This window comes from Phyllobates terribilis, unplaced genomic scaffold (assembly GCF_046119375.1).
Source record: "Phyllobates terribilis strain yellow unplaced genomic scaffold, ASM4611937v1 Scaffold_1__5_contigs__length_1240528914, whole genome shotgun sequence".
NCBI classification, from domain to species: domain Eukaryota; kingdom Metazoa; phylum Chordata; class Amphibia; order Anura; family Dendrobatidae; genus Phyllobates; species Phyllobates terribilis.
The window spans coordinates 892,525,547-892,549,535 of NW_027362761.1; the positions used below are offsets into that span (position 1 = coordinate 892,525,547).

Below are 23,989 nucleotides of genomic sequence, written 5' to 3' on the forward strand. Positions count from 1 at the left end.
TAATGGACCATAAGGAGACACACAGCATTTACAGCTTCTTCATAAAACACTACTTAGCCATGTACATGAGTCCTTATATCTACCCTATATTCCTTTACCTTATATTGAGGGGTCTACGTCAGAAAATCCACTACAGAACCAAGGACAATTCTTTTGTAGCTCAGTTTTTTCTGAATTTTGTACAAAATGTGATTCCTGTGTATGGCGCTCATCCATGCACACAACTAACACACGTCTATTTAGCTTGTTAATTAATAAACCAATAATTGCTATCTCCACTGTTTACTATGTCAGCCTGAGTGCTGTTCCAGATGGCTGCTATTATGCAGGCTTTAGAGATACATTTTAAGTAGGATTTTATGTTATTTACAAAGAATTAATAGTTCAAAACTTAATGATGATAACTTGGCAATGAGTGCTGCCAAATAATATGGGCAATATATTTTCTATGCCATTACTGATTTTATGTAGCCGTACATCCAGCAGCTTTCATGGGTATATGTACACAGTATTCCAATTGGGACAATAAATACAGTAGTTAATTAATTGAAAAGTATAAGCCAAAAACATGGGACACCGAGTACAGTATAAAAGTGATGAAAAAAAACTACCGTATATACTGGTTCTGACAGCCATTCTATATACCAACTACAGTGGAGGGTAATGAAAAGCATGCAGAACATTTATCATTTTTTCACAATTTTTCCAGTTCCAGTTTCAAACCCAGGTTCTTTGTGGCAATTGCAACTGAACAGGGACAGATTTACTGCTTTCTAAGGATGGATTCACACATGCAGTTATTAGTACATTTTTTGTTGTAAAAAATCCAAAGTGAGGAGCGGATACTTAACCAAGGAAAATTATAAATTAGAGACTTCTTCTCTTTTTGAGAATTCACTCCTGTGTTTGGCTAAAAAAAATAGCATAAAAAAACCTATGTGATTTCAGCCTAAGGCTACGTGCCCACGATGCAGAAATGAAGCAGAAATTTTCCAGAGCATTTCATTATGTCCTTAGCAGAAAAAACGCATGCAGATTTTACACGTGTTTTTGATGCGTTATTACTTGCGGATTTGCCATGCGTTTTTCCAATGCATTATATAGGCAAATCCGCATGCGGAAATACACAAGAAATGGTCATGCTGCATTTTTTTCCGCACCTAAAATCCGCGCAGAAAAAATCCTGACCATGCGCACAGACCTTGCAAAATGTCATAGGAAGTCATGGGATAAGATGTGCATTGCACATGCAAAAATGCAAAAAAAATGCACCAAATCCGCATCGTGTGCAAATAGCCTTAAGATGGACTACTAAAACTACTGTAATATATAATCTTGAGAATACATAGTACAAATGGTCAAGTACAGCTGTGTTCTCCATCTTGTGGAACAATTTTCATTATAAACCTTGCACGGTTTAACTTCTAAAGCCTCTGTGTTGTGCTGGCTGCAGAATAAATTAACTGAGAGCCTGTCAGTGAGCCAGCTATACAGTGGGTACGGAAAGTATTCAGACCTCTTTAAATTTTTCGCTCTTTGTTTCATTGCAGCCATTTGGTAAATTCTAAAAAGTTCATTTTTTTTCTCATTAAAGTACACTCTGCACCCCATCTTGACTGAAAAAAAACAGAAATGTAGAAATTTTTGCAAATTTATTAAAAAAGAAAAACTGAAATATCACATGGTCATAAGTATTCAGACCCTTTGCTCAGACACTCATATTTAAGTCACATGCTGTCCATTTCCTTGTGATCCTCCTTGAGATGGTTCTACTCCTTCATTGGAGTCCATCTGTGTTTAATTAAACTGATAGGACTTGATTTGGAAAGGCACACACGTGTCTATATAAGACCTCACAGCTCACAGTGCATGTCAGACCAAATGAGAATCATGAGCTCAAAGGAACTGCCCAAGGAGCTCAGAGACAGAATTGTGGCAAGGCAGAGATCTGGCCAAGGTTACAAAAGAATTTCTGCATTACTCAAGGTTCCTAAGAGCACAGTGGCCTCCATAATCCTTAAATGGAAGAAGTTTGGGACCACCAGAAGTCTTCCTAGACCTGGCCGTCCAGCCAAACTGAGCAATCATGGGAGAAGAGTTTTGGTGAAAGAGGTAAAGAAGAACCCCAAGATCACTGTGGCTGAGCTCCAGAGATGCAGTAGGGAGATGGGAGAAAGTTCCACAAAGTCAACTATCACTGCAGCCCTCCACCAGTCGGGCCTTTATGGCAGAGTGGCCCGACGGAAGCCTCTCCTCAGTGCAAGACATATGAAAGGCCGCATAGAGTTTGCTCAAAAACACATGAAGGACTCCCAGACTATGAGAAATAAGATTCTCTGGTCTGATGAGATGAAGATAGAACTTTTTGGTGATAATTCTAAGCGGTATGTGTGGAGAAAACCAGGCACTGCTCATCACCTGCCCAATACAATCCCAACAGTGAAACATGGTGGTGGCAGCATCATGCTATGGAGGTGTTTTTCAGCTGCAGGGACAGGACGACTGGTTGCAACTGAAGGAAACATGAATGCGGCCAAGTACAGAGATATCCTGGATGAAAACCTCTTACAGAGTGCTCTGGACCTCAGACTTGGCCGAAGGTTCACCTTCCAACAAGACAATGACCCTAAGCACACAGCTAAAATAACAAAGTAGTCGCTTCAGAACAACTCTGTGACTATTCTTGACTGGCCCAGCTAGAGACCTGACCTAAACCCAATTGAGCATCTCTGGAGAGACCTGAAAATGGCTGTACACCAACGTTCACCTTCCAACCTGACGGAACTGGAGAGGATCTGCAAGGAAAAATGGCAGAGGATCCCCAAATCCAGGTGTGAAAAACTTGTTGCATCATTCCCAAGAAGACTCATAGCTGTACTAGCTCAAAAGGGTGCTTCTACTCAATACTGAGCAAAGGGTCTGAATACTTATGACCATGTGATATTTCAGTTTTTCTTTTTTAATAAATGTGCAAAAATGTCTACATTTCTGTTTTTTTTTCAGTCAAGATGGGGTGCAGAGTGTACTTTAATGAGAAAAAAAATTTACTTTTTAGAATTTACCAAATGGCTGCAATGAAACAAAGAGTGAAACATTTAAAGGGGTCCGAATACTTTCCGTACCCACTGTGTATATATATATGTATATATATACAGTACAGACCAAAAGTTTGGACACACCTTCTCATTTAAAGATTTTTCAGTATTTTCATGACTATGAAAATTGTACATTCACACTGAAGGCATCAAAACTATGAATTAACACATGTGGAATTATATACTTAACAAAAAAGTATGAAACAACTGAAAATATCTCTTAAATTCTAGGTTCTTCAAAGTAGCCACCTTTTGCTTTGATGACTGCTTTGCACACTCTTGGCATTCTCTTGATGAGCTTCAATAGGTAGTCACCAGAAATGGTCTTCCAACAATCTTGAAGAAGTTCCCAGAGATGCTTAGCACTTGTTGGCCCTTTTGCCTTCACTCTGTGGTCCAGCTCACCCCAAACCATCTCGATTGGGTTCAGGTCTGGTGACTGTGGAGGCCAGGTCATCTGGCGTAGCACCCCATCACTCTCCTTCTTGCTGAAATAGCCCTTACACAGTGTGGAGGTGTGCTTGGGGTCATTGTCCTGTTGAAAAATAAATGATGGTCCAACTAAATGCAAACCGGATGGAATAGCATGCTGCTGCAAGATGCTGTGTTAGCCATGCTGGTTCAGTATGCCTTCAATTTTGAATAAATCCCCAACAGTGTCACCAGAAAAGCACCCCCACACCATCAAACCTCCTCCTCCATGCTTCACGGTAGGAACCAGGCATGTAGAGTCCATCCGTTCACCTTTTCTGCGTCGCACAAAGATAGGGTGGTTGGAACCAAAGATCTCAAATTTGGACTCATCAGACCAAAGCACAGATTTCCACTGGTCTAATGTCCATTCCTTGTGTTCTTTAACCCAAACTTGTCTCTTCTGCTTGTTGCCTGTCCTTAGCAGTGGTTTCCTAGCAGGTATTTTACCACGAAGGCCTGCTGCACAAAGTTTCCTCTTAACAGTTGTTGTAGAGATGTGTCTGCTGCTGGAACTCTGTGTGGCATTGACTCGGTCTCTAATCTGAGCTGCTGTTAACCTGCGATTTCTGAGGCTGGTGACTCGGATAAACTTATCCTCAGAAGCAGAGGTGACTCTTGGTCTTCCTTTCCTGGGGCGGTCCTCATGTGAGCCAGTTTCTTTGTAGCGCTTGATGGTTTTTGCAACTGCACTTGGGGACACTTTCAAAGTTTGCCCAATTTTTCGGGACTGACTGACCTTCATTTCTTAAAGTAATGATGTTTTTTCTTTACTTAGCTGCTTTTTTCTTGCCATAATACAAATTCTAACAGTCTATTCGGTAGGACTATCAGCTGTGCATCCACCTGACTTCTGCACAACACAACTGATGGTCCCAACCCCATTTATAAGGCAAGAAATCCCACTTATTAAACCTGACAGGGCACACCTGTGAAGTGAAAACCATTTCTGGTGACTACCTCTTGAAGCTCATCAAGAGAATGCCAAGAGTGTGCAAAGCAGTCATTAAAGCAAAAGGTGGCTACTTTGAAGAACCTAGAATATAAGACATATTTTCAGTTGTTTCACACCTTTTGTTAAGTATATAATTCCACATGTGTTAATTCATAGTTTTGATGCCTTCAGTGTGAATGTACAATTTTCATAGTCATGAAAATACAGAAAAATCTTTAAATAAGAAGGGGTGTCCAAACTTTTGGTCTGTACTGTATGTGTATATATATATATATATATATAGCCAGTTATATATTTGAGCCAGTTATATATTTTTCTGAGCTGCTCTCAGATGATTTGTGACCACAGACAACATCAAAGTTGAATTTGCAAAGAAACAGACAGTCTATGGAAGCCAAATGCTGCAAACATTTTAAAGCAACCCAATTGTAAAAATGATTTAACTAAAATAAGAAATATTTCTTAGAGGTGAAAAACCCTGTTAAGTATAAAAGTAGATGGAAAATTATGAAGATCACTATGTGCAATAAACAAACTAGAAGCTAATTTGAATGTGTATTTATTTGTGCCTATATTACTCTGAGACCAAATACCACTACAACGTGAAACCTGTACACGGAGCAGGTCACCAGCCCCTCTGCAACCCCCAGGGATCTGGGCTACATCCGTCACAGGACAACACACTGCCAAACCCTGCAACAAAGGGGAGATCAGGGTCCACAATGAACAGACTAAGGCCAATTTCACACTTCTGATATTCATGGTCCGAATACGAACTGCGATGTCTGGCCTGGCCACGGTCTTCTGACCAAAGCTCAAGTATATATGAGGCTGTTGACGTTGGGTCCAGTTTTGGGTACTTTCTTGGACTATGAATGTCGATAATGTGAAACCAGCTTTACACTGAGAATTGTACAGCATGAATTTGTCTGTTACATGAAATACTGACATTCAATCCAATCTGTCACAGACACACAGTGGAGGCTGGGGATTGTGCAGAGACCCCTGATGACAAACCAGCCCATAATGTAGTTGTCGTTTCTCTACATATTTTATACAGATGATCTCTGTAAGCCATCAAGAACCAAACTGCCCTCCTGTGTGTCTCTGGGCAACAGATAGCCATTGAGTGACGAGTGACCACTGCTGTTAGTTCCACTGCAATCTGTTAATGTCGGTGCCATGCCAGCCCAAACCTTTTAATAACAGATCCGTCCTCTTTGGTAATTTCTGATTCCACTAAGTTTGGCAGTTCAACTCTTACGTCTCCACCCACATAGCTTAAAGCCTAGAAAATGAGAAAAATCTCATTGCTGAGTGATTTTATGTGTTTTGTTTTTCAAGCAATGAATAATGCAACTAAAAGCAGGCAGCCAAAATATTCACTTGAGAGAATGTTAGATGTGCACATACATAACACTGAGACATAAAAAATAACTGTGCAATGTTCTTCTGATCTGCCAACAACAGCAGCCGCCTACTCCACTATTATCTACAAGAATACAGTAGATGTGCTCATCAGGATGTAACCGGCAGCCTCGAATACTCCATTATTAGGGGTCTCCTGACACGACATGAGCAACATGCTGTACATCTATCTGTTGTATAATGATCTGTCTTTAAGAATTTATGTATGTTTGCATCTATTAATCTATCCATCTACAATCTATTTCCCTAATATCTATCTACCTATCTTTGTACCTTTCAACCTACATAGATCTCTAAAACCACTTTTTGGAAATAGCCATCCTAAAAATCAGTATCGACCCTTTAAAGGGAATCTGTCAGCTGTTTTTTGCCATGTAATCTGAGAGCAGCATGATGTAGGGACAGAGACCCTGACTCCAGTGATGAATCACTAATTGAACTGCTAGCTGTCATTTTGAGAAAATCACTGTTTTCTCTGCTGCAGATCTAGTAATTGCCTAAACGCTGAGATGTGTACAACCCTGCCCACACCACTGATTGACTGCTTTCTGTGTATACTGTAAATTGGCAGAAAGCTGCTAATCGGTGGTGAGGGTGGGCTTACAAAGAGCAGCAGGACTGCATGGCACGTTACAACTAGACCTTTAGTGATAATCTCCAGCTGATAAACACTCTCAGATTACATAACAAAAACCTGCGGACAGATTTTCTCTAAGGAACCTTGCCACATGACTCAGGATATAAAGCCAGCAAGGCTTTTTAAAGGGTTGATACTCATATTTAGGACTGCTAATTGCAATTACTCGATGAAAAGGGTATTAGTATATATAATTTCCCAGTGGAGCATTGCTATTCCATGGCCTATAAGTCTTTGTAAAACAACTTGGCAAGGAGACAAGGAGAAATTTACCCTTCTGACTCTCTATGTAATCATTAAAAAAAGGTAGAGCATCAATCAAATGGTAGAGGAAAAATAATTTATTCCATGACTGTGTAATGTTTCAATTCATACCTGCCCTTCCTACATGGAGCTCAAACACTGCTGCTTACACAGGCATGGAATATATTCATTATTTTTGACCCACTATTTGATATATGCAATGTCTTTTTAGGATGGTTAGATTGTGTGGTCCACTGGCCAAATGATCTTGAGGCCTGCACCCCATTAATTGGATTTTGCAATGCCTTCTGTTTTTCTTTATCTATCTATCTATCTATCTATCAATCCATCTATCTGTTCTTTATGATATCTACTTATTTATCCATCTACACTGCTCAAAAAATAAAGGGAACACTTAAACAACAGAATATAACTCCAAGTGAATCAAACTTCTGTGAAATCAAACTGTCCATTTAGGAAGCAACACTGATTGACAATCAATTTCACCTGCTGTTGTGCAAATGGAATAGACAGTAGATGGAAATTATTGGCAATTATCAAGACACACTCAATAAAGGAGTGGTTCTGCAGGTGGGGACCACAGACCACATCTCAGTACCAATGCTTTCTGGCTGATGTTTTGGTCACTTTTGAATGTTGGTTGTGCTTTCACACTCATGGTAGCATGAGAAGGACTCTACAACCCACAGAAGTTGCTCAGGTAGTGCAGCTCATCCAGAATGGCACATCAATGCAAGCTGTGGCAAGAAGGTTTGCTGTGTCTGTCAGCGTAGTGCCCAGAGGCTGGAGGCACTACCAGGAGACAGGCAAGTACACCAGGAGACGTGGAGGGGACCCTAGGAGGGCAACAGCCCAGCAGCAGGACCGCTACCTCTGCCTTTGTGCAAGGAGGAACAGCAGGAGCACTGCCAGAGCCCTGCAAAATGACCTCCAGCAGGCCACAAATGTGCATGTGTCTGCACAAACGATTAGAAACTGACTTCATGAGGGTGGTATGAGGGCCTGACGTCCACAGATGGGGGTTGTGCTCACAGCCCAACACCGTGCAGGACACTTGGCATTTGCCACAGAACACCAGGATTGGCAAAGTCGCCATTGGCGCCTTGTGCTCTTCACAGATGAAAGCAGGGTCACATTGAGCACATGTGACAGACGTGACAGAGTCGGGAGACGCCGTGGAGAGGGATCTGCTGCCTGTAACATCCTTCAGCATGACCGGTTTGGCAGTGGGTCAGTAATGGTGTGGGGTGGCATTTCTTTGGAGGGCCGCACAGTCCTCCAAGTGCTCGCCAGAGGTAGCCTGACTGCCATTAGGTACCGAGATGAGATCCTCAGACCCCTTGTGAGACCATATGCTGATGCAGTTTTCCCTGGGTTCCTCCTAATGCAGGATAATGCCAGACCTCATGTGGCTGGAGTGTGTCAGCAGTTTCTGCAAGATGAAGGCATTGAAGTTATGGACTAGCCCGCCCATTCCCCAGATGTGAATCCGATTGAGCACATCTGGGACATCATGTCTCGCTCCATCCACCAACGTCACGTTGCACCACAGACTGTCCAGGAGTTGGCGGATGCTTTAGTACAGGTCTGGGAGGAGATCCCACAGGAGACCATCCACAACCTCATCAGGAGCATGCCCAGGCGTTGTAGGGAGGTCATACAGGCACGTGGAGGCAACACACAATACTGAGCCTCATTTTGACTTGTTTTAAGGACAATACATCAAAGTTGGATCAGCCTGTAGTGTGTTTTTCCACTTTAATTTTGGGGGTGACTCCAAATCCAGGCCTCCATTGGTTAATAAATTTGATTTCCATTGATGATTTTTGCGTGATTTTGTTGTCAGCACATTCATTCATTCAGATCTAGGATGTGTTATTGGAGTGTTCCCTTTATTTTTTGAGCAGTGTATAATACAGTGATGTCTTTTTTCTTGGATTATATTTCTCTGAACAACTGGGTAATTATCTTAAGGCTTGCACCCACATTGCTTTATACCAGTGCTGCTATAATTCTTAAGTAATTATCTATCTATCTATTATCTATCTATCTATCTTTCCATCTCAGTATTTATGTGCTGCAACAACAAGCTCCACCACACTATGCGGCTGACAGGCTTCTGCTGGATTCCCTAGCTTCCCAATGTTCTTCTCCACATCCCTGGAGGACCATAATTCTGTAATATGCTGTTCTAGATGTGTGCATTAGCTGAGAGATATTTGCATATACTAACATGTTTACAAACAGTGTATCCCTCTGGATGTTGTTAGATTAATTAACAGATTATAGACGAGGATTTCCCATGTTTTTTCAGCTCTTCAATCATCCAGTTTATTGAGAAAACTGAAATATTTTGTGAGTGACAATGTTCATTGGGAATTGATGGAATGAAGTATCGGGCACTTAGGCAGTGCATGGAGATCTTTTATATGGTTTATATGGTTTGTTAGGCATAGAGCTGAATTTCTCACTTTATCGTTTTTTTGGAGCTTTTTGATAAGTTACTTTAACCCCTTCACCACCTTGCAATTTATGAGCGTTTGTTTTTTGCTCCCCTTCTACACAGAGCCAAATTTTTCCATCAATATAGCCGTACAAGGGCTTGTTTTTTGCGGGACAAGTTGTACTTTTGAATGATACCATTGATTTTACCATATAGTGTACTGGAAAACAGGAAAAAATTCCTAGTGCGGTAAAATTGCAAAAAAAAGCAATTCCACAATTGTTTTTGTTTTTTTTTATTTACCATGTTCACTATATGGTAAAACTGACCTGGCAATATGATTCCTCAGGTAAGTACGAGTGCGCAGATACCAAACATGTATAGGTTCTTTTTTATTTAAGTGGTGAAAAAAAAATCCGAAATTTGTAAGGAAAAAAAAAGTGCTTCAATGGGACAAAAGGGAGTGATTTGAACTTTTGTGTTTTTTATATTGTTTTTTTTAAACTTTTTTTTCTACTTTTTACTTGCTTTAATAGTCCCCTTAAAGACTTGAAGCTGCGATCACTTGATCACCTGTGCTACACATAGCAGAGCTTAAGCCCTGCTATGTGTAGCAAAAATCTCCTATGAATGCCGACCATGAACTGGCATTCATAGGAGATTTACAATGACAGGCACGGGGGTCTTCTGCAGACCCCCGGCTATCATGACAGTCCATCGGTGCTCCATAATCACGTGAGATGGGCGCTGATGGGTAGGACTTAAAACATGTTTCCACCTGGCGCATGTTAAATGCCGCTGTCAGTGATTGACAGTAACATTTAACTGGTTAGTAGCCATGGGTGGATCTCGGATCCACCTTTCTTTGGCTGTTAGATGCACGTGACAGCTGTCATGAGCAGGGAAAGATGTGGGCTCAGTGTCGGAGCCCACATTAAAGCCAGGGACACGACCTTGGACGTACCTTAATGTCCAAGTTTGTGAAGGGGTTATGATAACTCACCTGGTTTTCCTGCAGTCCTATGAAAAACACACAGAGAAAGTAGTGTGAAATCACATAGGGAGATTCATTGAAGATGATACAATGTCAAAGTGTTGTGCCACTGATAAATAAATAGCAGCCATAGGTCATTACTCCTGTTGTCTTTTATATCAGTTGTGATAAATTTCCATCAAGAAGTTATGACTCGGCTCTGCTACATCAATACCAGATTTAGTTAAGTGTATAGACTACAACATTGTAGCTTCTGCAGAAGTAAAAAAGGAACAACAAAAGCTATTCTACATTATATGGTGACCTCTGGCCAAATCCTCCGCTGCCACCTTGTTACCTGCTCAAAGTCATCCTTGGCTGATGGCAAATCAGATGCTAAACTAGAGTCTCCAATACATTTCTCTGTCCTTTCACCATGGACCATGGTGGTCTTCACAACTTTGCTGACCTTACGTCCTTCCACAGGTTCAACTTCAAAGTCTGATGACATAACTCTTGGCTCAGAGAATGAGATCTGGTGACACAATTGTATTTGTTTTTTTATTCTTAGTGAATTTATTTGTTCTGCCCTGGACAGATCTAAAATACCTTTAACAAGACATATAAACTATCGTATCTCAAAAGAACACAAGAATGACGCATGATGCAATAATAAAAAGTAATGGGATGAGATCTATTACATTTACACTATAGGGTTTTTTCAGGACTTTAATATGGATGTCAAAACTTTAAGGTAGGTAATGAACATCAGACCGTGGGGTCCACCACTCCCACTGATTAGCTATGACCATGTAGTAGGGTCACCAGAAGTACACAGTGTACGAGCCTGAACACCACAACTTCATGCACTGTGTAGAGTCCGTTTTCGGGTACTGGGTCTCTGCTCCCATTTCAGCGACACAATAGTTGGTCCAAAATGGTAACTACCTTCCGTGCCTTTATATTTTCTCACCCATCATTTTATTGTCCACTAGTTAGGACTTCTAACTAATGGCATTATATTACCACTGTATCATTCTAGCAAATTTTTATGAGGCAATTAACAAGATAGAGGAATTTTATTGAGTGCACAAGGACTAAATGTAACTAAGGCTGTGTGCCCACTATGCGTTTTTTAAGCGTTTCCGCTGCAGAAACGCTTAAAAAATGCTTGGTAGAAGGCCTGCCATGTTCCCTAATGATAATCTGCATGTGCTGTGCACATGCTGCGGAAATTTCCGCTGCGGATTATCATTGCGGAAAAATCCGCAGCACTACCAATTATTTTGCGGAAGAGTGGTGTTTTCGCTGCCATTGACTTGCATTGGACCGCATGACATCCGCATCACTACATCTGCAGATGCGGATTCCATACGTTTCAATGTGCGGATGGTACCCGGGTTTGGAGAAGAGGAGACTCTCCTCCGGACCCGGGTACCATAGTACCCGTAAAAAAAAGAATAAAATAAAAAATAAATATTATACTTACCTTCTGATGGCCCGCGGTGTCCTTGTCCTGGCTTGCCGGCAGCTCGCGGTAGACTAAAGGACCTGTGGTGACGTCATTTAGTCATGTGACGGGTCATGTGACGGGTCACGCGACCGCTGACGTCGGCAGGTCCTTTCAGTGTACCGCGAGCTGCCGGCAAGCCAGGACGCATCGGATAAAGACACCAGGGGCCATCAGAAAGTAAGTATAATATTTATTTTTTTATTTTTTACCATTCTTTCGGTCACACTATATAAATCCATGCCGTTTGCATTGATTTATATAGTTGTCACGCACTTTCCAAGTGATGCTAAAATCGCTTGGAAAGCGCTTGTCAACCCGCATGCGGAAATGCAAGTGAAGAACGCTTCACATCCGCATGTCCCTGGCAGGAAAAACGCATGTACAATCCGCATGTACAATCCGCATGTACAATCCGCATGTACAATCCGCATGTACAATCCACATGTACAATCCGCATGTGTTTTTTCTGCCAGGGAGATGCAGAAACGCTCAGGAAAAAATCCGGAGCATTTCTGCATCGTGGGCACATAGCCTTAAATAGGCATTAATAATGCAGGATTCAAGTAAGGGTATTATATGAACTTTTCTACTGATTTGCAAGCTTGATTTATGCTCATTAATATTTATATGTATTCATAAATAACTTTCACATTTATTACGATTTAGCCGATATTTTCATTATATTATTTAGCACAAATGTTAAAATTTACAACATTATTGGGAATTATGAGTATTAAAGGGAATGTGTTTTGAGAAAATGACCTCTTGTTTCAATCAGGTTTTTGTATTACATGTTTTTTCAGTAGTTTCATTATCATCATAGGCAGGATTACAATGACAGGTAAGACTTCTATACACCATTGATAACACATGATACTCAAGCACAATAGGTGATGTCACAGCTGACTCTGCTCCCTCTCGCTTCACAATGAAATTTGCTCAGGCTCACTAGATGCTTCACTACAAAAGATAGGGATCTAAGGGGTAACACCTCTCCTTGTGTAGAGACATTACCCCATAGGCCCCAGTCAGAGGCCTCTCATACAGCCAAATCAGATCTCATGCTTTGCACTGAGGAGAGAAACACCCTGAAACATGTGTCTGTAAATTGAGATTCTGGTTTGTCTTTGATCCAAAGTCATATGGCAAAGCCCATTAAAGGGTCGATACTGACTTTTATGATTGCTACTTCCAATAGGTGGCACTAGAGTTCAAGTCCTCTTTATCTCTTAAGAGATTATTTGCAATACAAAAGATAGTATCACAGTCTGCTCATTGTGGCTAATGCACATATATTGTTTTCTGAAACAACAGGAAGTATGGAGTCTAGAATAACCCCAGTGGCCAGTGTGAAAAGTGCAAGATTTCACTTTTTTTATTTTTAATACAGTTATCATATGAGGAAAAAAATGTTACCAACATTTAAAAAAAATTTATTTAACACAAAAAATCTAATTTAAACAATAGGTCATTTTCTGATGACACATTCCCTTTTAAGGATTTTTAAAAACCTCCTTTAACAATTGTTATGATCTGTAAATCTTTAAAGGGAGCCTGTGAAGTTACAATTGCTGCTTGATCAGCAGGCAGCCTATTATATAGCAGGAGGAGCTGATACATCATTTTGTGTGCACGATGGGTTTAGAAGTCTAGTGTGCGGTCCTACTCTGTGATCTACACATTTCCCTGTTCAGTATGTTTCCATATAGACAAAGCTGTCAATCAAAGAGAAGAATCAACTATTAGACTCTTAAGTCTAGGGTGAGAAGGGGATTAAAGGGGCTTTCCAGGCTCAGTATAAATTTAAGCAACCACTCTATGTGACTGCAGACTGACGAATCCTGGCAGTGTACAACCTGCACACTGTCAGGATTCCCCTTTGTTACCAGCTGGAGCAGACGATTTGCATATCGTACTTGCGGTCACATACCAACTATCTTCTCACAATGTTCTATTGTGCCGACTAGGACTAGCTTCTCATCTGCTCCTCTCATTGTCCAATGATGCTCGTTGGAATGTGACTGCAAGTATGCAAATCACCTGTTTGCGCAGGAATATAGGCAAATCCTGTCAGAGTGCATATTGCACACCATCAGCATTCAACTATTTGGAGTCACATAGAGTGACTCCAGAAATTAATTTTGAGCCCAGAAAACACCTTTAATAAATAAATTGCATTATACTGCTTATATACACAATTCCTCCTGCTCTACAACAGTCTTCTTTTACTGATAAAACTGCAATAGTTTTAAATGACTTAAAGTGAACTGGGCATGTTGTACATGCAGTGGTCAGCATGGTATAGATAAAGCTGAGCAGAATGATACATACACACATGGTCAAAATTGTTGGTACCCCTCGTTTAACGAAAGAAAAACCCACAATGGTCACAGAAATAACTTCAATCTGATAAAAGTAATAATAAATTAAAAATCTATGAAAATGAACAAACTGAAAGTCAGACATTGCTTTTCAACCCTGCTTCTCCAGAATTGAAAAAAAAATTAAACTCATGAAATAGGCCTGGACAGAAATGATGGTTCTTCTTAACTTAATATTTTGTTGAACAACCTTTTGAGGCAATCACTGCAATCAAACGATTCCTGTAACTGTCAATGAGACTTCTGCACCTCTCGACGGGTATTTTGGCCCACTCCTCATGAGCAAACTGCTCCAGTTGTCTCGTGTTTGAAGGTTGCCTTTTCCAGACGGCATGTTTCAGCTCTTTCCAAAGATGTTCAATAGGATTTAGGTCAGGGCTCATAGAAGGCCACTTCAGAATAGTCCAGTGTTTTCCTCTTAACCATTCTTGTGTTTTTTCAGCTGTGTGTTTTGGGTCATTATCCTGTTGTAAGACCCATGACCTGCGACTGAGACCAAGCTTTCTGACACTGGGCACCACATTTCTCTCTAGAATCCCTTGATAGTCTTGAGATTTCATTGTACCCTGCACAGATTCAAGACACCCTGTTCCAGATGCAGCAAAGCAGCCCCAGAATATAACAGAGCCTCCTCCATGTTTCACAGTAGGGACAGTGTTCTTTTCTTGATATTCTTCATTTTTCCGTCTGTGAACATAGAGCTGATCTGCCTTGCCAAAAACTTCCATTTTTGTCTCATCTGTCCATAGGACATTCTCCCAGAAGCTTTTTGGTTTGTCAACATGTAGTTTGGCAAATTCCAGTCTGGCTTTTTTATGATTTTTTTTCAACAATGGTGTTCTCCTTTGTTGTCTCCCATGAAGTCCACTTTGGATCAAACAACGACGGATGGTGCAATCTAACACTGATGTTCCTTGAGCTTGAAGTTCACCTTTAATCCTTTTAGAAGTTATCCTGGGCTCTTTTGTTACCATTCATATTATCTGTCTCTGACTTGTCATCAATTTTCCTCCTGCTGCCACATCCAGGGAGCTTGGCTACAGTCCCATGGATCATAAATTTCTTAAAAATATGTGCAACTGTAGTCACAGAAACATCAAGCTGCTTGGAGATGGTCTTATAACCGTTACCTTTAACATGCTTGTCTATAATTTTCTTTCTAATCTCCTGAGACAACTCTTTCCTTTGCTTCCTCTGGTCCATGTTGAGTGTGGTACACACCATGTCACCAAACAGCACAGTGAGTATCTGGTGCCCTATATACAGGCCTACTTACTGATTACAAGATTGTAGACACCTGTGATGCTAATTAGTGGACACAACTTGATTAAACATGTCCCTTTTGTCACATTATTTTTATTTCTGTCCAGGTCTATTTCACGAGTTAAATTTTTTTTAAAATTCTGTGGAAGCAGGGTTGAAAAGCAATGTCTGACTTTCATCTGTTCAATTGCATAGATTTTTAATTTATTATTACTTTTGTCAGATTCAAGTTATTTCTGTGACCATTGTGGGTTTTTCTTTCATTAAACGAGGCGTACCAACAATTTTGACCACGTGTTTAGGTTTGTTGGAAAAGATTCAAAAAACTTCAATTTTATTCATTGAAATCCCTGGTGTTTGTAGACATATGAGTCCAGTGGGCGGTCCTAACTCCGTGATTAATCACTGAATAGGACCGCCCACTACACCCATATACATACAAACACTAGGCATTTCAATTACAGGGGTTGTTCAGTACTTTATATTATCCCCCCAATGTGTCCCCCCAGGTTCTCTAAGGATTTTTGTAATTACCTTACGTTGCAGATACTGCCTGTGAGCAGCGGTATCACTGGCCGCTCGCAGGCATCATGTGACCCCCAACAGCAGCCGGCAATGACATCCGCTGACGTCACGACAAGTGCTGGCAGCAGCTGGGGGTCTCTGTCTTCTGCGTTCCACGGTGAATGCCAGGCTGTGGGCGGCGTTACCCCCCCGCGTCACACCCGGGATCCACCACGCGCTCTGCCTCTCCCCATTCATTGGGAAAGCGCGTGGTGGATGCTGGGTGTGACGCGGGGGGTAACCCCGCCCTCAACCCAGCAGCCACCACGGGGACCCCAGCGCTGAGTCACGCCTCACTTGTCGTGACGTCAACGCGGGGTCACGTGATGCCTGTGAGTGGCCACCGATAGCGCCGCTCACAGGCAGTATCTGCAACATAAGCTAATTACAAAAACCCTTAGCTGCCCTGGGGGGATATATTGGGGGGGTAATATAAAGTACTGGACAACTTCTTTAATAAAATGCAAGTTTTACTGAAATCTTTCAATTTGAGGAGCTCATCCTGCTCTACGACATCATTCCTGCAGAACACATACCATTTTCAACATGGTAGGTTCCTTTTACGTATGCATTATTAATCATTTTCTTCTCAACTCAGGCTGTTTAGCTGTGTTCACCTCAGACTGCTCACTGTCACTTTTGAGTACGGTGCGTTTCAAAACTTTAGATACAGAGTCTCCATCATCTATAGTCACCGGGTCTTGTGATCCCCCCTGTGCCACCACTTCTTCTCTTTCTGTACCATCAGGCAATACAAATCTTCTAATAATTTTCCTTGTGACCTGGAGTGGTAAAAGGAAATGTAATTTTTACTTACATGCAGTGTTATGTATTACATAGATGCCTCTTTAGTATAAATCACATTTAATACACAGAACAGTAAAGACTGGGACATGTAAAGTCTAGAGTAGGGCTTCTTAAACTTTTTCTGCTGGGACCTCATCACACAGGTCAAGTTAACAGCTGGGCATCAATGGTTAAACCAAGATGATGTTGGTGTCTAGCTGCTGGGATCCCAGCACTAGGACAAAAAATGTCAAAGAACTCTGTATTAATTGGCTCAGAGGTGTATATGCTCAAACTCTGCTCCATGCATTGTCTATAGAACAGCTGACAATAGCAGAATGCAGTACTTGCCTTTCTTTGGCAGTCCCATAGACAATGAATGGAGTTGAGGTCAAGCATACGTACTTTCCCCATTCAAACAAAGCTCTGCAGAGCCAGTTTTTTGTGATCCAGAGCCTCATTCTTGTGATCGCTGGGGGACTCAGGGGTCAGGCCCCCAGTGATCAGTAAGTTATTTGCTATCTTATAAATTCTAGGAATACCCCTTTAAAAGTGTTATCTTTTAGATATTTCAATGCCCAGTGTGTGGTACTGGGAGTTTTGAGTTGCTGAGCTGTGATTATCCAACCCAGTCTTCGCCATTTCCCCATGCCTGTGTTGGTGACCTAAAGAATGGGGGGGCTGACTAGCTTAGTTCATTAGCAAAGTCAGCCCCCTTTCCATCACTGCAGATACAGGCAAAACTAGGTGTTGTCTTCAAGGAATGGGCATAGTCAACAAGGCATGGCAAGTATAGATTTGATTTTCTGACTTTCAAACAGCCCAAAATGCAGCAAATTTAATAGTCTGCAGCTTTTAATAAATTTGGCAAAAATCACTCCAGAACACCAGACTTAAAGCACCACTCCAGCACTTTTTTTGTTGCAGCACTGGCGTGGTTTTACTAATTTAAGTTCCCTGCTCCTAGTCTTATGCTTTCCAGCAGCTATCTTTATCTTTTATCAGTGCCAATCCAGTCGTCTCCAGTAGTTTGTGACTTCTCAGATCGCTCCAGGGTTTACTGTAGTGATCTGGCAGTCACAACTCAATGTAAGTCTATAAGAGCCAGAATAAGGCTAGAACTTACATTGAGACCTTGTGACTGTTACTTCTGACTTCCTGTCAGTCAGAATTTGTGGTCACAAGATGGCGGCGTGGGACCGAAACGGTGCCATGAAGAGCTGAAGATTTTGGCTGGTAAGTATAATACTAGGGTCAGTAACACCACTCCAGCGCTGAAATAAAAAAAAAAAACACTGGAGTGGTGCTTTAAATGTGGGCATTAAAAGCTACAGCAATTCTTAGACAAGTCGCGCGACCAAAAACATTTATGGAACCTGCTGTCTATAGACAGCTGTGATTTTGCAGTAAAAGAACAGCCAAATTGCAGTCAAGTCAGATGAAAGTCACAATTCAACTTGCATTAAAGCCTATGGCAAGTGAGTCGCATTCGACTAGCAGCCAGTGACACAGAGTCAATCACATTTGGAAAAATTTGTGGCTCTGTGTTGCAGCCTCAGGGGGTCGCAGGTTGCAATGCAACATCATAGGTAATCGATACATGTGATTTCGCAATGCGACTCTATGATCTCAATATCACGCTACAGCCTTGGCCTTAAAGGGAACTTGTCAGACGATTGAAGCTACCCAAACCATGGACAGCATGAATCAGAGCCTGGCTGCACAATTTTCTGAGAAAACATAGTTTAAAGATCCAACTGTGGACCATAATAAGAGACTAATCCATTGCCATCCCTGGCTGGCTTCTCGTCACACTGCTCTAGGTCTCTTTCATGATATAGGGAGACACCTGTCAATCACATGGAGAAGTGGGTAAAAGTTGGCCGGGGGCGGCACCGGACTAATCCAATATCTCTCTTAACTGACAGGTTCTTTTTAATCTTGCAGAGAACACAGGGTAATTTTCTCTTTATGCCTTCCACTTTTAAATGTTGCACAATTGGAGGAAGGGTTTAACAATTGTACCTGGCTTGCTGTTCCTGTTCTTCTAGCAGACAGAGCAAGTAAAAGGGGATTTATTTGTACGCATTTGTCTTACAGACATGAATATTTAAAAAGTGTAATGGGGGAAATTCTTTAAAAGGGGTAATAAATTCTTTCAACAATACATATAAAACCATTTTTTGTGAGATCATCCAGAGATACAGGAAGAAGCCGCACGGCGAAACTCAAAGCTAGGCAGATGAAATACTTGGCGGGAGTGCGATTGAAACTGTTATCATATGATTCATTTTGTCCAGCTTTTATCATGTTGCTGCTTGCAGGAATTCGTAGATTTTTTTAGGATTTGGTTGATGTGGATGTGTTTATCCGGTTCTTACTGAACTTATTTGTATTTTATTTCAAAAGGATAATGTATTTCTTTTATGGCGTTAACAGTACTGCTACAAATAGTACTAACAGCAGAAACTATACAAATACCTTTATTTCATATTACTGGCAAATGATACCTTTTTTACGATAATGTGGCCATGCTCATCTGTGTACTGCTCTTCTGTCACTGTTTCGGGTAGGATGTCTGCCATACTGTCGGCCTAAAGAATAAAAAAGGAGCTGACATTTACCAAATTCATCCATTGTTTAGTAACCACATCCACATTAGTAGGTGCATGAAAAAAATATCTAAAATTAGCAATACAATGCTAAAAACAAATCTGCAAAAAAAAGTGTTAGGTTCATGCATGGGACCTTGGTCAAAAGTGCAGTAGTCGACCCTGCAGTGCAGAAAGCTCTATGATCAGGATCAGGTTGGTCTTCTATCTGAACTTTTGAAGGTGAGGTGAATAAGCTAACAATCCACTTTCTCTACTGGTGTTGGTGAGGGTGCTGCTTACTCACAGAACTGGGCATGCATTAGTTGGGAATCATGCAGACAGCCATGTTAATCAGTACATAATTGCATTGCATTGCCATCAAAGACTCCTTGCAATTGTAACCAGGACTTAGTAACCACTGGCTGAGGGACGTGCAGGATTTAAACGCTGTGTACCTGGATAATCACACGGCGACGTACGACCCTGGTAGTTACCATCTCGTCCTCATCTGAGTTGGTCTCTAGCTCACCTAGCTCCTCTGCTAGCTCCTGGTGGAGGCATGGAAGCAGTACTCTTTTTACTATCCTACATCTTAGGCTTCCATAAAGAGGACCTGTTTATCACCAGGTCAAAAGAGTTATTGCTCTTATTTTATTCCCGCAGCTACTCTGAGTACTCCATTTTTTGTTGTTTTTCTCTAAGACCACCATATGGTTCCAGAGATATGGGCTATTTCATAAAATGTAATTTTTATGGTCTTCACGAAGGGGATGTATCTCACAGGGTTATTATGCAAAGCAGCCTAAAGGGACACCCCAGAGGTTCCTGTGAACATAGGCCTGTTGGTAAATACCATAATAATTAGCAATAAAAATAAATAGAAAGGCCCGTTAAATAATAAATGGAATAATCAGGGGAACAGCGGGAATATAATAAGAGCAAAAACTGTCCAATTTTGACCCAGTGACAAGTTCTCTTTAATTTTTTTGTAAAATTGTAATTTATCAACTAATAATAAATCAATGATGAGAAAAATACATTTTTGCCAATCAAAGGGTAAGGCAAACAGTTATACCATTGTAATTACACACATACTGCACTTCTTTAATAGAAAAGGGATAGTGTGACCAGCATAAAAGACAAGGAGACGAACCATTTCTTCTGATAATGTAAAATATTTACGGAAAATATTGAATTCAAGTAGAAGGTTAAAAACATATTTCAAGAGTTCTTCCAGCGTCCTTCATTTATGTTTTGGTCATAAATGGAAATATTACATGGAAAGATTTAGATATACAAATTAAAAATTAAGCCTCGATTATTATGAATTACCCCTTCCGCACTAGCCACTGCTGTATGTGACCACCCACCCCTACCTCTCCACATACACTGTACAGAGACGTTGGGTTCACCATGTTTGAGGAAAGTGAGAGATGTACAGGCTTAGTAGCCATATGCATATCGTTCTTAAGACAAGTGTGAAAAGTAATAAAATACTTTTAATTTAAAAGTGTACACATATTATAATAAAAAGACCAATTATGGTCAAAGAAAAATAAAGTATCCCAGATATTTTATGATATATTGATTACCTGCCGGTGTACAGTAGCTATATAACTGAATAGAAAAGAAATGGTGACTTTGTTGTGAAAGCTCAACATTCAGGCTCCATATCTCACATTTCACTACTGCTTCTAATGTGTGACTACCAGAATTTTATAGACAAGCATCTTGGCTATCTCATGGATAAATTTGACTTGCAACTATTTAGCATATTATTAGTTATGCAGATTCTTGTCATGTCACTGCATTGTTACTGTTTTGCTCCTGGTGGTGGAAAATCTTTTTCTTCCTGTATACTACAAATTACAACCTGTTCTCACATTCCCTAATAGCTCAGTGTGTGGTTAGGTTGATTCCCAAGTGAAAGGTCACTGGTTCGAATTGAGGAAGACTATTTCCCAAGAAAAGAGAAACAGCATCATCCAGCTCATCGATAGCGGTCTCTCGGCCAAGAACATTCCCAAACTTCATCATGTGAGTACCATGACAGTTGGAAGAATACAAAATGAAGTCCTTCCATCCATTCAAAAGCCAAGAGGTGGACGTCCAGGCAAAATATCAGAGTCAACAAGTCGGCTTATCAGAAGGTCTGTCAGTTCTGGAGCGACAAACACTGTAGTGAAGGTGGCTTGTATGCTGGTGGCTCTGTGCGAAGCATTTTACCCAAGTCAGGAATGGTGGCCCGAAAAAAGGTGAAGAAGCCTCGATTTCAATTCCGTCATAAGAAGTGTAGGCTTGAGTTTGCAAAAAACTACGAAAAGTGGACTGTAGAAGAAATGGGTGATTTGGAGCGATGAGATGAGAGTCAATAGACTAGGCTATGATGTATGCAAATGGGTCTGGAAGAAACAAGGGAAAACGGGGCTAACAGATTGAGAAATTGAAGGAACTGTCAAGTTCAGTGGAGGAAGCCTGATGATAAGTGTTTCTTTCACAGCCAAAAGCATTGGATACTTGACCAGGATCGATGGTGATCTCAATGCTGAGCTATAAGTGAGTGTCCTAAAAGACGAGTTACTTTGCACACTCGAGTACTATTGGTATGAAAAGGACGACATAGTGTTCCAGCAGGACAAAGATCCAAAACATAAGCCGAAATTGGCGAAGAAATGGTTCAATGACAATGAAATAGAGGTGCTGGATTGTCTCCAGATTTCAACACAATGGAATACTTGTGGACAGAGTTGAAGAAAAAACTGAATACAATCCCAAATGAGTTGACCAGCATGCACCAACTTTGGGAACATGTAGGAGAGACCTGGGATCAGCTTTCGGTCAAGACATGCTTGAGTCTGATCGAGAACATGCCCAGAAGGTTTCAGTTGAAAGCCAAAGGTGGATTTACAAAATAATAAAACTAAAATTTAGATTTTTAGGAGCAAAACAGTAACAATGACATGACAAAAATCTGCATAACTAATCATATGAAAAGTAGTTGCAAGTCAAATTTATGCATGAGAAAGCCAAATGATTGTCTATAAAATGATGGTAGTCTCACGCTCGAAGCAGTAGTGGTGAGATATGGAGCCTGAAAGTCAAAAGTTCGAAACATTGTTACCCTTTTGCTCGTCAGTGTAGATATATGATAGTTTAAGTGGAAATCATCCCTAGCCCAGTTTTTAGCTATGTCTTCTAATGAAAACAATCACAATGAAGCACTACATGAAGTTTCACTTTACAATATTCACTAGAGTCAAGCAAATAGATACTCAGGACAATGGTCTAGCAGTATTTTGTGACTGCTGTGCCAGAGCCTTGCAAACCTCCTCCTACCTGCCGACATCCCCAGAGACTCTTCTGATTTGTAGACTCGGCATGACATCATTGCTGTGGCATGACACAAGCATTACGTCACACCAGGTCTACTAATAAGAAGAGTCTACAGGGATGCTGGCAGGTAGGAAGGTGGCTACCATCCAGAGGCCACATTCTACAGATGTAGCTGCTACATCTGGCTCCTGAGAATCATATTGATCAGCTCTAACTATTTCTTTAAATTTCCTCTTTTCTATAGTTGCTCTACTCAAAAGAGGCACACTGCGCATTAAATTCATGTCTTCCAGAAGTATTGTTATGAATTATTTATTATAGGATAGCATAAGTACAATTGTCCTTTTTATCTAGCATAACCATTCTATTCTACTGCCTACCGGCATACTACTGTAATTACTGTAGTAATGATTAAGCAACGTAATTGCTGACAACTACAGAGTACAACAGCTGGACATCCTACATAATGCACTTCTGAGCAGACGGGTAATGTCAATTTTCAAGGCTGCAAATTCTTCCAAATGAACAAGAACCAATTTCCAGCAAATCTGATTCTTCTTAAAGTGCACGACAACTGCACTGAGTTTTAGAAGAGTGCGCCTTTTAACGAAAGGACCTGTACATCACTTATCTAATAACTGGCCATGATGATATTATGTATTATGTGTCATGTAGATATACAGTAGTTATATACATAAATGTGTGTGTATATACTGTAAGTGTGTGTATATATATATAAATATATATATATAAATAATAGACATACAGGTGCTTCTCACAAAATTAAAATATCATCAAAAAGTTAATTTATTTCAGTTCCTCAATACAAAAAGTGAAACTCATATATTACATAGAGTCATTACAAACAGAGTGATCTATTTCAAGTGTTTATTTCTGTTAATGTTGATGATTATGTCTTACAGCCAATGAAAACACAAAAGTCATTATCTCAGTAAATTAGAATACTTTATAACAACAGCTTGAAAAATGATTTTAAAATCCGAAATGTTGGCCTACTGAAATGTATGTTCAGTAAATGCACTCAATACTTGGTCGGGGCTCCTTTTGCATCAATTACTGCATCAATGTGGCGTGGCCTGTGGCACTGCTGAGGTGTTATGGAAGCCCAGGTTGCTTTGATAGCAGCCTTCAGCTCGTCTGCATTGTTGGGTCTGGTGTCTCTCATCTTCCTCTTGACAATATGCCATAGATTCTCTATGAGGTTAAGGTCAGATGAGTTTGCTGGCCAATCAAGCACAGTGATACTGTTGTTTGTAAACCAGGTATTG

General features: G+C 40.7%; 1 protein-coding gene across 50 annotated transcripts in view; it reads right to left on the reverse strand.

Annotated features, from left to right (window-relative positions):
• Window positions 1–23,989, reverse strand: part of ANK2 (ankyrin 2) — a 701,030-nt gene that overhangs the window by 2,340 nt on the left and 674,701 nt on the right. For 47 of the 50 annotated variants that reach the window (XM_073640230.1, XM_073640294.1, XM_073640221.1 and 44 more), the window contains 5 exons: window positions 19,823–19,915; window positions 19,284–19,367; window positions 16,605–16,769; window positions 10,625–10,801; window positions 5,718–5,809 (listed from right to left, as the gene is read on the reverse strand). In XM_073640230.1, the coding sequence (XP_073496331.1) occupies window positions 5,718–5,809; window positions 10,625–10,801; window positions 16,605–16,769; window positions 19,284–19,367; window positions 19,823–19,915 (611 nt within the window). The remainder of the gene's footprint in view (window positions 1–5,717; window positions 5,810–10,624; window positions 10,802–16,604; window positions 16,770–19,283; window positions 19,368–19,822; window positions 19,916–23,989) is intronic. The other 3 variants (XM_073640535.1, XM_073640247.1, XM_073640339.1) reach the window with 2 other exon arrangements.